Below are 12,032 nucleotides of genomic sequence, written 5' to 3'. Positions count from 1 at the left end.
TGTATAAATTGAAAATGTATTGTTTTCCTTATTTTATTTTAGGCCCAGTGATTAAGGCTGAAGTTGGAGATACAATTGTCGTTGTGTTTAACAATATGGCTGACCAGAACTACAGCATCATGGCTCATGGTGTGTCTTTTGATAAAGACTCAGAAGGTGCTCCGTATGAAGATGGTAAGCTATTATATTACGTTTTATGAAACCTTTTACAAAAAATGGAAAACATGGATTAAATCATGACTCACTATAGGTATAGTTATGGTGGAAGGATCAATAGGAACCAATAAACTCTCCACCAGAAATACTGTAAAATACAGCAAAACCTTAGAAGAAACTTTCTTACCACCGAAGAGCCAAATCACTCCTCCTTGGAGCTGGGAAATTCAGCAAAGAGAGTTTTACATTCGAGTCCCCAAGACAAATACTGTAAGGCCCCTTTCACGCGGGTGGTCCGATTAGGTCCACCTGTCAATTTTTCAGGCAGACCGGATCGGATGCTTCATTCTACCCTATGAAGCAGCAGATGTCAGTAGTGACATGTCCACTGACACCTGCCGCTATCTGATCTAATCCTGTCTGCAAAATCCAGATGGATGGTGACCCTATTTTCCATCGGTCTGGAGGATCGGATCGGATATGATCGGGTGAAAATGGACAAGCGGTCTGTTTTCACCCAATTTCCCCATACAGGAGAGCGGGACTGTTTCCGTCTCTGCTCTGCACAGTGAACAGAGCGATCCCCCTGCTGAGCAAGCAGAGTCCGCCAAGTGGAGCCGCCTGTGTGAAAGGGGCCTAAGACACCGTAGGATTTTACCCACCAGTATTGATTCATAAATAAAATATACAGTTTGATTCAATTGACACTTGAAGGGGCAGATTCCTTTTAAAATCAATTATTCCTGCTGCTTCATGCTCCCAGGTGTTGAAGATTCTCAGCAGACATTTAAAGGAGAGCTCCATGAACTATGTTTGGCAGCGTTCTGTCTCCATACAGTTCTTCAAAACTTGAAACCAGAGCGCAGTGCTACTGGTAACTCAGTGCTTCTGTTCTATGCACTCTCCACTACCTGTCCTTGCTATTTACTGAATAAATCATTATTATTATACAGGATTTATGGAGCACCAACAGTTTGTGCAGCAATTTACAATATAAAAGAGGACATTTAATTTACAATATAATTCAATGCACGGAGGGTTAGGAGGGTCCTGCTCTTGAGAATTTACAAACGAAGGCACCTTTCACACTTGTGCAACCTAAAAGTCGTGCGATTTTGCCACGATTTTAATGGACTTGACTTTGACTGGCATTGGCCTGTGTAACATTGAGGTCTATGGACCTAAAAACGCATCAAAGTTGGACCAAAGTAGTGCAGGGACTACTTTGAAGATGCACAGATATGAACGGTACTCATTGCAGTCCCAAATCGCAGAACAAGTCGCACAAGTGTGAAAGGGGCCTAAGTCCTCAAGCACACTGGACGTTTTTCTAAAAATTGCTTTTCTCCAAGCAGCAGTGTTTTGGTTAAAAAAAACAGGGCTTTTTTCTCAGAAAATAGGTACAGGAACTCAACCACGAACCCCCCAAAAAAACCCTCCCCCCCCCCCCCCACACACACACACACACACCTTCCAAACTGCATCAAATAGTGGGTGTGGTCAAATTTCACTAACAGTGGGAGGGGTTTAAAGGGGCATTGAATACAAGGAGTGTATTACGTACAGAGTGCAGAGTTTGTGGGTGGTTGCACACAGAATGCAGAGTTTGCGGGTGGCTGCACACAGAGTGCAGAGTTTGGGGGTGGTTGCACACAGTGTGCAGAGTTTGGGGATGGTTGCATACAGACTGCAGAGTTTGGGGATGGTTGCACACAGAGTGCAGAGTTGGGGGGTGCTTGCATACAGAGTGCAGAGTTTGGGGATGGTTGCATACAGAGTGCAGAGTTTGGGAGTGGTTGCACACAGAGTGCAGAGTTTGCGGGTGGTTGCACACAGAGTGCAGAGTTTGGGGGTGGTTGTACACAGAGTGCAGAGTTTGCGGGTGGTTGCGTACAGAGTGCAGAGTTTGGGAGTGGTTGCACACAGAGTGCAGAGTTTGGGGGTGGTTGCACACAGAGTCCAGAGTTTGCGGGTGGTTGCGTACAGAGTGCAGAGTTTGGGGGCGGTTGCACACAGAGTGCAGAGATTGGGGATGGTTGCACACAGAGTGCAGAGTTTGCAGGTGGTTGCATACAGAATTCAGAGTTTGGGGGTGGTTGCACACAGAATTCAGAGTTTGGGGGTGGTTGCACACAGAGTGCAGAGTATGGGGGTGGTTGCACACAGAGTGCAGAGTTTGCGGGTGGTTGCACACAGAGTGCAGAGTTTGCGGGTGGTTGCACACAGAGTGCAGAGTATGGGAGTGGTTGCACACAGAGTCCAGAGTTTGGGAGTGGTTGCACACAGAGTCCAGAGATCGATAGTACGCTACGTACATAGTGCAGGGTTCAGGGGTGCCTTCCATATAGAGTGCAGAGTTTAGGGGTGCACTACACACACAATACAGCGTTCAGCCTTCTCCACAGCTGCTTACCTCTGCATTTCCATCCACGTCTCATTTTTACCCCTCTTCAGCTCTGACCTCTGCATGCAACTCCCTCTCCACTGCCCCATCTTCTCCCCACCTCTTTAAAAGCTCCCCTATCTTCCACTTGTCTTACTTTTGTTGCTGTATTAAGCTGAAGAGCTGAAGCACCAAGTCGGCTTTCATACCTGGCCAAACACTGTATTTGGCTCCGCCTCTCTCACACTCCGAAAGATCATCCAGTGAGGGTGTAGGCATCTACATTGCACCCCAGGCACTTGCATCTCCCCTGTCCCCATCCTGCATTTAGTGGGAGCCACTCAGAATATCAGATCTGGGGGAGCCATTGGGAGACAAGCTGTCACTTGTAAACACTGAAGTCGGACTTCTGTGTTTACAAGTGATAGTGGTGAGCAGGGTGCAGAGGGCGTGAGCCAGAGGTGGTGGAACTGAGTTCCACCAAGTTCCAGCTGAAAAAAAGCCCTGGAAAAAATGCTTGACATTTTGTAAATGTTCTTTTCGTGGAACGGGTTAATGTGTGTTTATGTGCAATAAGCGCTTGGGCGTTAATTCACTTCATTGGCCAGAATAAACATTTATTCTGACTATTAAAATGAATTAAGGCTCAAGCACTAAACATGCCTAGCATTTTTTCTGCCAAAACTCTGCTGCTCCGGGATGCGCTGGCAGTGGGGGTTTTTTCTTCTGCCTCTAAACACCCCTGCCTTTAAACTCATTGAAACGCCTATGTGTGCATAGACAAATAGGGGTTGATTTACTAAACTGGAGAGTGCTAAATCTGGTCAGCTGTGCATGATAACCAATCAGCATCTAACTCCAACTTGCTCTATAAGGCCCTTTTCACACAGGCGGACCGTTCAGATCTGCCTGTCCGTTTTTTTGGCGGATCTGAACGGATGCCCCATGCATCGGAGACATGTCCGCTGACATCCGATCCGTCAAATCTGGACGGATGGAAACCCTATTTTCCATCCATCCAGCAGATCGGATTGGATGGGATCGAATGAGAACGGACAGATGGACCATTCCCATCTGATTTTCCCATAGAAAACAGCGGGAACTGACAGCTCTGTCTCCGCACACAGCGCGGAGACACAGCTACCATCCGCCTGCTCAGCGGGCGATCGGAAAATCGATCCCCTGCTGAGATAAACGGACTCCGCCAACGGCCCGGAATGTGTGAAAGGGGCCTAAAGCTGGATACACACTATACTAATTTTGTTGGTAGATTTCCTTTAGATTTGCCTTCAACTACGTAGTGCAAGGGCCTGCCTGATTGCATATAAATTGAGAGTGTTTAGGTCTGACCTCATATTATATGGTTTTGGTAAATCTAAAGGAAAAAAGCTAAAGAGAATTGTATATTGTGTATCCAGCTAAAAGCTTTGACATAAAAAAAACAGAAGCTGATTGGAACCAGATTTTGCACTTTCCAGTTTTAGCAAATCAACCCCATAGGCTAACATGCAGGAATGTTTAGAGGCCAGGAAAAAAAACGCCAAACGCCCCCAAGAGCAAAAAAAACCCCAAAAAACTGTCCATTGTGTATGAGGCCTAATTATTATACAGGATTTATAGTGCCATGCATTTCAAGGCAAGTCAACTGAAGTTTAGGACTGTACAGTTTCTGCAAATGGTAGCCCCATAGACTTTCATTACAGCATTGCAATGTTTTCATAAATTATCAGAAAGCACAAGGACCAGAAGAATTAAGCGAATGTATTATAATAAGATAATATAATGGTAATATTACTGCTCCACTCTGAGCCCAGTTTTCAGCTACATCTCAAAAATGTCAGAGGATCATATAATTCATGAAGCTCTTCTTCAATGGTGTGACAACTGGTAAAGCCAAAGTGAAGGTTCTTATTTGAATGTTTTCTTTGGAAGGGAGCAATAAGAAAGGAGGATCCCATGTTGGACCTGGAGAGACATTCACATACACCTGGAAAGTGCTAGAAGAAAATGGACCTACAAACAGCGATCCAAACTGCCTGACTTACCTGTACTACTCTGCAGTTAACCCTGCCAAGGACACTAATTCTGGACTGGTGGGACCTCTGCTGGTCTGTAAGAAAGACTCCCTCCGTCCTGACAACACACAGGTACCGAGAATGAGGGTGCTAATGATGTCTGTGGGTTTAAAGCAAATTAAAAAACATCTTAGATGACTGCAGCTGGGGACAGGTCCTTGACCAAGCTGAAATATTTAATTGCAGTGGTGGTTGAGGACCTGGCTGCGCTGTCTGGTAAAGCTGCTTTTAGCAGCAGAATAGCTATACAGAGTTACGTTTTTGGCAGATAGGATACCCTATAGTAGGGTTGCCACCTCATCCCTTTAATCCAGGACATAAGGGATGAGGTGGCAACCCTACTCTATATAAATATATTGAAACTTGCCAGGGTAGGCACATGTGTGGGAGATCTGATTACGTAAGGGTGCTTTGGCCCTGCACAATGTGAGCGCAGGCCATTGGGGAAATGGGGAGAGGAGACAATATTGCTTGGTCACGGTTCAAACCAACTGTGCCTAGGGTGGGTACGCCCTTAGAGTGCAAGTCCATAGACATTCTTCTTGCCCTGCCTAGCTAACTAATAAAGATACAGATGCTTTATATCAATTTCATCATGGGCCACATCAGCATTATGGTTGCCCTCAAAGGGCTGGTTGTATCTGTAAGACTATGTATGCAGAGTTCAGGTGTGCGCTACATATAGTGTGCAAAATTCAGGAGTGCTTATTGTATTGTACAGAGTGCAGGGTTTAGGGGTGCACTATATACAGAGTGTAGTAGTCAGGAGTATGTTACGTATGGAGTTCAGGGGTGCTCTGTGCACAGGGTTGAAGAGTTATAGGGTTGAGGTGCTCGCTGTGTACAGGGTGGAAGAGTGAGTTATAGGGTTGAAGAGTTCAGGGTTTAGCTCTCTTTCACAGGCTGTCCACATTTCACTTCCACCCCTCCTCATCAGCTCTGACCTCTGCACCACTTTACCCCATACCCCACCTCTGCACACATCTCCCTCCACACCCCTTATCTACCCTTCCCCCTACAAAAGCTTCCTCACATCTCACTACCTGGCCCAGCTCTAGTACCTCATGGTAGTGCAGGCTCTTCCCCTCTCACTCGCTGGGAAGTCACTGGTTGGCATCTACAAGTACATACATATTCGCCAGCACACCATGGATCTTGTAAAAGCAGTCCAAAAGCTTTATTGAAAAAAGGATCACATGCCTGACGAAGGGGTCCTGTGTGGCTCCGAAACGTTGCACTGTTTCTGATTTGATCCTTTTTGCAATAAAGCTTTTGGACTGCTTCTGCAAGATCCATGGTGTGCTGGCGAATATGTATGTACTTGTGATAGATCCAGTGTCCAGCTGGTGATCGCTTCAGCACCCAATATATATGTGCCTATATCAAGGAAGGTGTGCGATGGGAATATGAACTTTACTGGTTGGCATCTATCCCTGGTGTGAATGTATGGGATCTGTGATAGCTGAGAGCTGCCATGAGGAAAGCTGTCCTTGTAAACACAGAAGAGTTGTGTGCTTATAAGTGACAGTGGTGAGCAGGGAATGGAGGGCAAGAGCTGGAGGTGGCAGAACTCAGTCACACCACATTTTAGCTAAAAAAAGCCCTAGATGCGAGGGCCACATGAAATAGCCTGGCGGGCCGGATTTGGCCTGCGGGCCTTGTGTTTGACACATGTGCTTTATATTGACTTGTCTGTTCAGAATCAAGCAGAATGTAATCCCCATGGTAGTCGTCAGCTTCTTTACAGCTGCATATCTGCGAACATTGGCTATTAAAAAATATTTTTATCTATCAGCTTAACCACTTCCTGCCCGCCCTATAGGCAAATGACGGCGGGAAGGTGGTTGTATTATCCTGACATGCCGTCATTTGACGGCGGCAGGATAATGCGCTCTGTGCGCCCCCTGGGGGCGTGCAAAACGGCGATCGGTGCTGCGGTGTGTCACTCTGACACACCGCATCTCCGATCTCGGTAAAGAGCCTATGACGTAGGCTCTTTACCATGTGACCAGCTGTGTCCAATCACAGCTGGTCACATAGTAAATAGGAAGTGCCGTTGATCGGCTTTCCTCAGTTCGTGCCTGACAGGCAGGAGTAGAGGAGAACCGATCTGCGGCTCTCCTGACGGGGGGGGGGGGGGTCTGCACTGGTATTTAGAGCATTGATTACCAGTGCAGACCCTTGAGGGGGGTGCCACTAAAGCCACCAGGGATGCCCACCCATGACCCCAGGGATGCCCATCCATGACCCCAGGGAGGCCCACCATGCCCACCAGGGATAGCAATTAGGGCTCAGGGAGCCCACCAGTGCCCTCCCCATCAGTGCTGCCTGCCAGTGCCCTCCCCATCAGTGCTGCCCACCAGTGCCCATCATTGCCATCTATCAGTGCCGCCCACCAGTGCCCATTATTGCCCACCAGTGCCGCCTATCAGTACCCATCAGTGCCGATCAGTGCCGCCTATCAGTGCCCATCAATGCTGCCTATCAGTGCCCATCAGTGCCGCCTATCAGTGCCCACCTATGCTGCATATCAGTGCTACCTATCAGTGCCACATATCAGTGCCCATCAGTGCTGCATATCAGTGCCACCTATCAGTGCCGCATATTAGTGCCACCCCATCAGTGCCTCCTCATCAGTGCCAGTCAGTGCGTCCTCATCAGTGCAGGAAAAAACGTATCTATATACAAAATTATATAATATAAACAAAAAACTTGTTTGTTTGTTTTTTTAAACTTTTCTGTATTTTTTTATTTGTTTAGCAAAAAAGAAAATACCTTGCGTTGATCAAATACCACCAAAAGAAAGCTCTATTTGTGGGGAAAAAATGTCTTAAATTTGGTTTGGGTACAGTGTTGCATGACCGCACATTTGTCATTCAAAATGCAACAGCGCTAAAAGCTATAAATTGGCCTGGGCAGGAAGGGCGAAAAGTGCCCGGTATTGAAGTGGTTAAAATAGAGGCAGCCAACCAATTAACTAATGCATGTGGGGCTGCCAGGATGAAATTACTGTTACTGGGCAAGCCATGCAGTGTAAGCTACCAAAATATGCTTCAGAGGTTTTGTTCTCATATACTTGGTGAAAAAGGGGAAGGGTCATACTGGGCTTTGTACTTTAAAAGTGCACTTATCCTTTAAAGCCTGGATTATGTAAACTAGGAGTTAAATATACCTATGTATACATGCAATCTATACTTGTTAATTACACATGGCTTCTCTCTTCAAGGTACAGATAAATAAAGAGTTTTATTTGCTGTTTGCAATCTTTGATGAGAACCTCAGTTGGTATTTGGAGGAAAACATTGCCATGATTACTTCAGACCCGGCAATCATTGACAGAGAGAATGAAGATTTTCAGGAATCAAACAAAATGAACGGTAAGGTATTTAATGGAGGGGGGGGGGGGGGGGGGGTTGGTTACAAACCAGAAAGAAAAAAATATGTTTTTCCTGAAAGTGTGTGGATAAAAATTGGTGGATCTACCATCTGTGCCATGGGTGCAGATACAAGAGGGGCCTCTAAGGTCTGGGACCCATTACAAGTAGGGCCATCCCAGGACCCCAGAGACTGGCTTACTAACTTGGTAGATTGATCTCCACTTTATGGCACCTGTATATTATATAATTCTGGTGCCAATGTCACTGGGAAAAGCCAGCAACATTAGAGCCAGTGTCTCCTTTGTAAGTTTTGCTTTAAGTAAGTAACCATAAAACACCAATGTAAGGAGGGGTCCTCTCCCACAGACCACCAATGTAAGGGGCACTACACTGCCCACCAATGCAAGAGTACTAAACTGACCATTAATTTAAGAGGGGGTACTACACTGTCCACCAATATAAGTGGATATTACACTTTCCGCCAATGTAAGGAGATACTACACTGTGCACCAGTCTAAGGGGGTACTACACTTACTACCAGTGTAAAGGTGTACTACAATAACCAGTAAGTTAGAGGGTACTACACTGTCTGTCAATGTAACAGGGTAACACACTGACCATCAATGTCAGATGGTACTACAATGTCCACCAATATAAGTGAGTATTACACTGCCCACCAATGTAAGGGGCCCCGTGTCTTACTTCCAATGTAAGGGGAGTCTACACTGCCTACCAATGTAAGGGGGCCCTCGCCTACTGACTAGCAATGTAAGGGGGTTCTACATTGCCCACCAATGTAAGGGGACCCTTGCCTTACTGGCTAGCAGTGTAAAGGGGTACTACATTGCCCACAAATGTACACTACACTGACCAACAATGTAAAGAGGTCCTTCTACTGACTGAAGTTATTATTTGCCTAATTGTCATGGCATATTTGGCTCAAATCACGAAGAGTTACTTTATTTTATCTCATGATAATTTCCTCTCAAAAGATGTTTAATAAACATCCCTATCCTTTCTGGCTATTATTTGAACATTTACTTTTTGAAAATGTTTTTCTTGGGCTCAACTCACTTACTATCAGTTACTTTTAGCTCTCATAGCTTATAATAATCATGGAAAATATTGATGATGATAGCTTATTGGGAGAGGGGCCAAATGTCATTTCTGCAAAGGGTCCGCCTACCACTGGTGCAAATCTCCCTGTTGTTAACCTTTCCGTTCACACCCGACGCTCCATAAAGAAGAATGGAGATTTAGATCAGGTCCGCCTGAAAAACTGACATGCAGACCCAATCAGAACGTCCGTGTGAGAAGGGCCTAAAAAATGGTAAAGCTGCATGCATCACCCAGGTACAACCACTTGAAGTACAATGACGTACCAGGTATATGATTTAGTGGCAAGTGGATAAGGGAAATAACCTGCTGAATTCCCAGCAGATTCTTAGCGACCCATTTAAAACTATGCATGTGCATAGGAGTCCTGATTGTTGTAGCACAGGTGTGTTGTCGCTCATCCGAAAGCATTTCCTTTGTGCGATGGCTTGCATTTCCAATAAGTTTTTTAAATTTAAGATTTGGAGCGAATAGAGTTAACAGCTAAGAAACAAAGTATGGTTGATAGTATCCATTGAGGCGCCTCTATCCCCATTGTACATACGAATGCAGAGTTTTACCCATTCGGACTTTAGATGAAGTGCAACACAGCCAGTAATAAAAATATAGTACAGGTTTATTGAGTATATACCAGCAATAGAACTGGGAAAAGGTGTCATAATTCCAAACAGTTGGCCCAAATATAAAAATACATTACATGGTTACATACAGTAATCAAATAGTCCAAGGTATATGTGTCATAGCATCTATGGTGACCCAACACGTTTCGTGCATTCAATCTCACTCTTCAGGAGTTGATGCATAGACATAATCTATAAAGTAAAATGGTAAAAAAATTACCAAACGATGAACATGGAAATGTATCAGGTAGGTAGATATGTGGAAATCAGACTAAGGGATTCATGCTCCCAAAGATGCAGGATGTTGCATGCCAAAGTCGTACCAGCAGCCACCCGAGACGTCTTTGGCATCCTGCATCTTTTTGAGTATGGATCCCTTAGTCTGATTTCCACAATTCTATCTACCTGTTCATAACCATCTTATATTTTTTTAAACCATTTTACTTTATAGATTATGTCTATGCATCAACCCCTGAAGAGTGAGACTTTACTCACAAAAACCGTTGGGTCACCATAGATGCTATGACACATTTACCTTGGACTATTTGAGTACTGTATGTATTGTAATGTGTGTATGTAATGGGTTTGTATATTTGGGCCAACTGTTTGGTATTATGACACCTTTTTCCAGTTCTTTTGCTGGTATATACTCAATAAACCTGTTTTATGTTTTTATTTCTGGCTGTGTGGTGCTTCATCTAAAATCCCAATGGGCAACAGCCAATGACCAAGGCTTGTTAATACCTTTTGCCAACACATTAAAATGCATGTCATATGCGTGTTGGTGCATTGCCCTCGACTTCTATGGGCCCACAATTCACAAAAAAAAAAAAAAAAAAAAACAAAACATGCCATTTTCTTAAAAAGGTCCGGCACTGCAGTACAGAGATGGGAATAGACACTATTTTTTTATTAGGGGGAACCATGACATGCGTTTTAGTGTGTTGTAAAGCATGTGTAAAGACTCAACAGTGTAAATGGGCCGTAAAAGGAAGTTTGGGAAGAAAATATTGATAAATAAGGAAACATACACTATGGAATTACACTCGCAAATAATTTGAGAACCCATTCAAACAGGTATGCATTCATATGCATTTCTAAATGCATACAAATGCATGTAAGCAGTATGCAATTAGTTTGGCATGTAAATTTATGCCCTATGCACAATCAGTGTTTAGCCCCCAATGTAGGGGGCTCTGGAATCTAAGTGTAGGTGGAAGGCACAGGTCCCTCATCCAGCTCCAGGGTGGATTTGGTTAAAATCATGTTGATTTAAATCACGATTTTAATCACGATTTAATTTTCAATTTTAATCATGATTTAAATCACTAGTAAAAAGGATTGATTTAAATCAACTTGATTTAAATGATAATTTTTAACCACTTTACGACTGCCCGCTGCAGTTATACTGTGGCAGGCAGCTGCTCCTAGGCAAACCGACGTAGCTATGCGTCGGTCGTGAGCAGGAGGCTGGGGGCGAGCCCGCCCCGTTCCAATTGCCGCCTGACACCCGCGATCGTTCCCCGCTGAGGGAGAAGGACGGTCAGCTGTTGTAAACACAGCTGACCGTTCTCGCTGGAATGATCATAGAGCCCCTGTGATCCTTCTATATAGGACTACATGTCTCTATGGTCATTTCAAAAGCCACGCCCCCCCCCCCACAGTTAGAATCACTCCACTAGGCTCATATTTAACCCCTTGATCACCCACAGGGTTAACCCCTAACCTGTCAATGGTATTATTACAGTAACAGTGCGTATGTATAGCACTGATTACTGTAGTAATGTCGCTGGTACCCCCAAAAGTGTTCATAATGTCAGTTAGGGGTCCGATCTGTCCGCCGCAATGTCGCAGTCCCGCAAAAAATCTCAGATCGCCACCATTACTAGTAAAAAAAAAAAAAAACAATAAAAATGACATAAATATTTACCGTAGTTAGTAGACGCAATAACTTTTGCGCAAACTAATCAAAATACTCTTATTTTTTTTTTTTTTTTTTTTTACCAAAAATATGTAGCAGAAAACAAATTGGCCTAAAATGTTAAAACATTTTGATTTTTAATTTTTCTATGGGGAATGTTATGTAGCAAAAAAGTGAAAAAAATTGTTTGTTTGTGTTTTTTTAATTGTTGCTCTTTTTTTGTTTATAGCGCAAAAAATAAAAATCGCACAGGTGATAAAATACCACCAAAAGAAAGCTCTATTTGTGGGAGAAAAAGGACATCAATTTTATTTAGGTACAGCGTCGCACGACCGTGCAATTGTCCGTTAAAATAATGCAGTGCCAAATCGCAAAATATGGCCT

The 12,032-nt window shown here is 44.2% G+C and overlaps 1 protein-coding gene across 1 annotated transcript in view; it reads left to right on the top strand.

Moving 5' to 3' along the window:
- Positions 1-12,032, top strand: part of HEPHL1 (hephaestin like 1) — a gene marked incomplete at its 5' end in the record, with an annotated part of 187,132 nt that overhangs the window by 126,476 nt on the left and 48,624 nt on the right. Inside the window, 3 exons of the mRNA XM_082246441.1 lie at positions 43-174; positions 4,472-4,686; positions 7,841-7,991. Of these exons, the coding sequence (XP_082102567.1) occupies positions 43-174; positions 4,472-4,686; positions 7,841-7,991 (498 nt within the window). The remainder of the gene's footprint in view (positions 1-42; positions 175-4,471; positions 4,687-7,840; positions 7,992-12,032) is intronic.

This window comes from Pelophylax lessonae (assembly GCF_965119305.1).
Source record: "Pelophylax lessonae genome assembly, chromosome: 2".
NCBI classification, from domain to species: Eukaryota; Metazoa; Chordata; class Amphibia; order Anura; family Ranidae; genus Pelophylax; species Pelophylax lessonae.
Note: the sequence above shows the minus strand (reverse complement) of the source record. Positions and strands in the feature narration are given on the sequence as shown.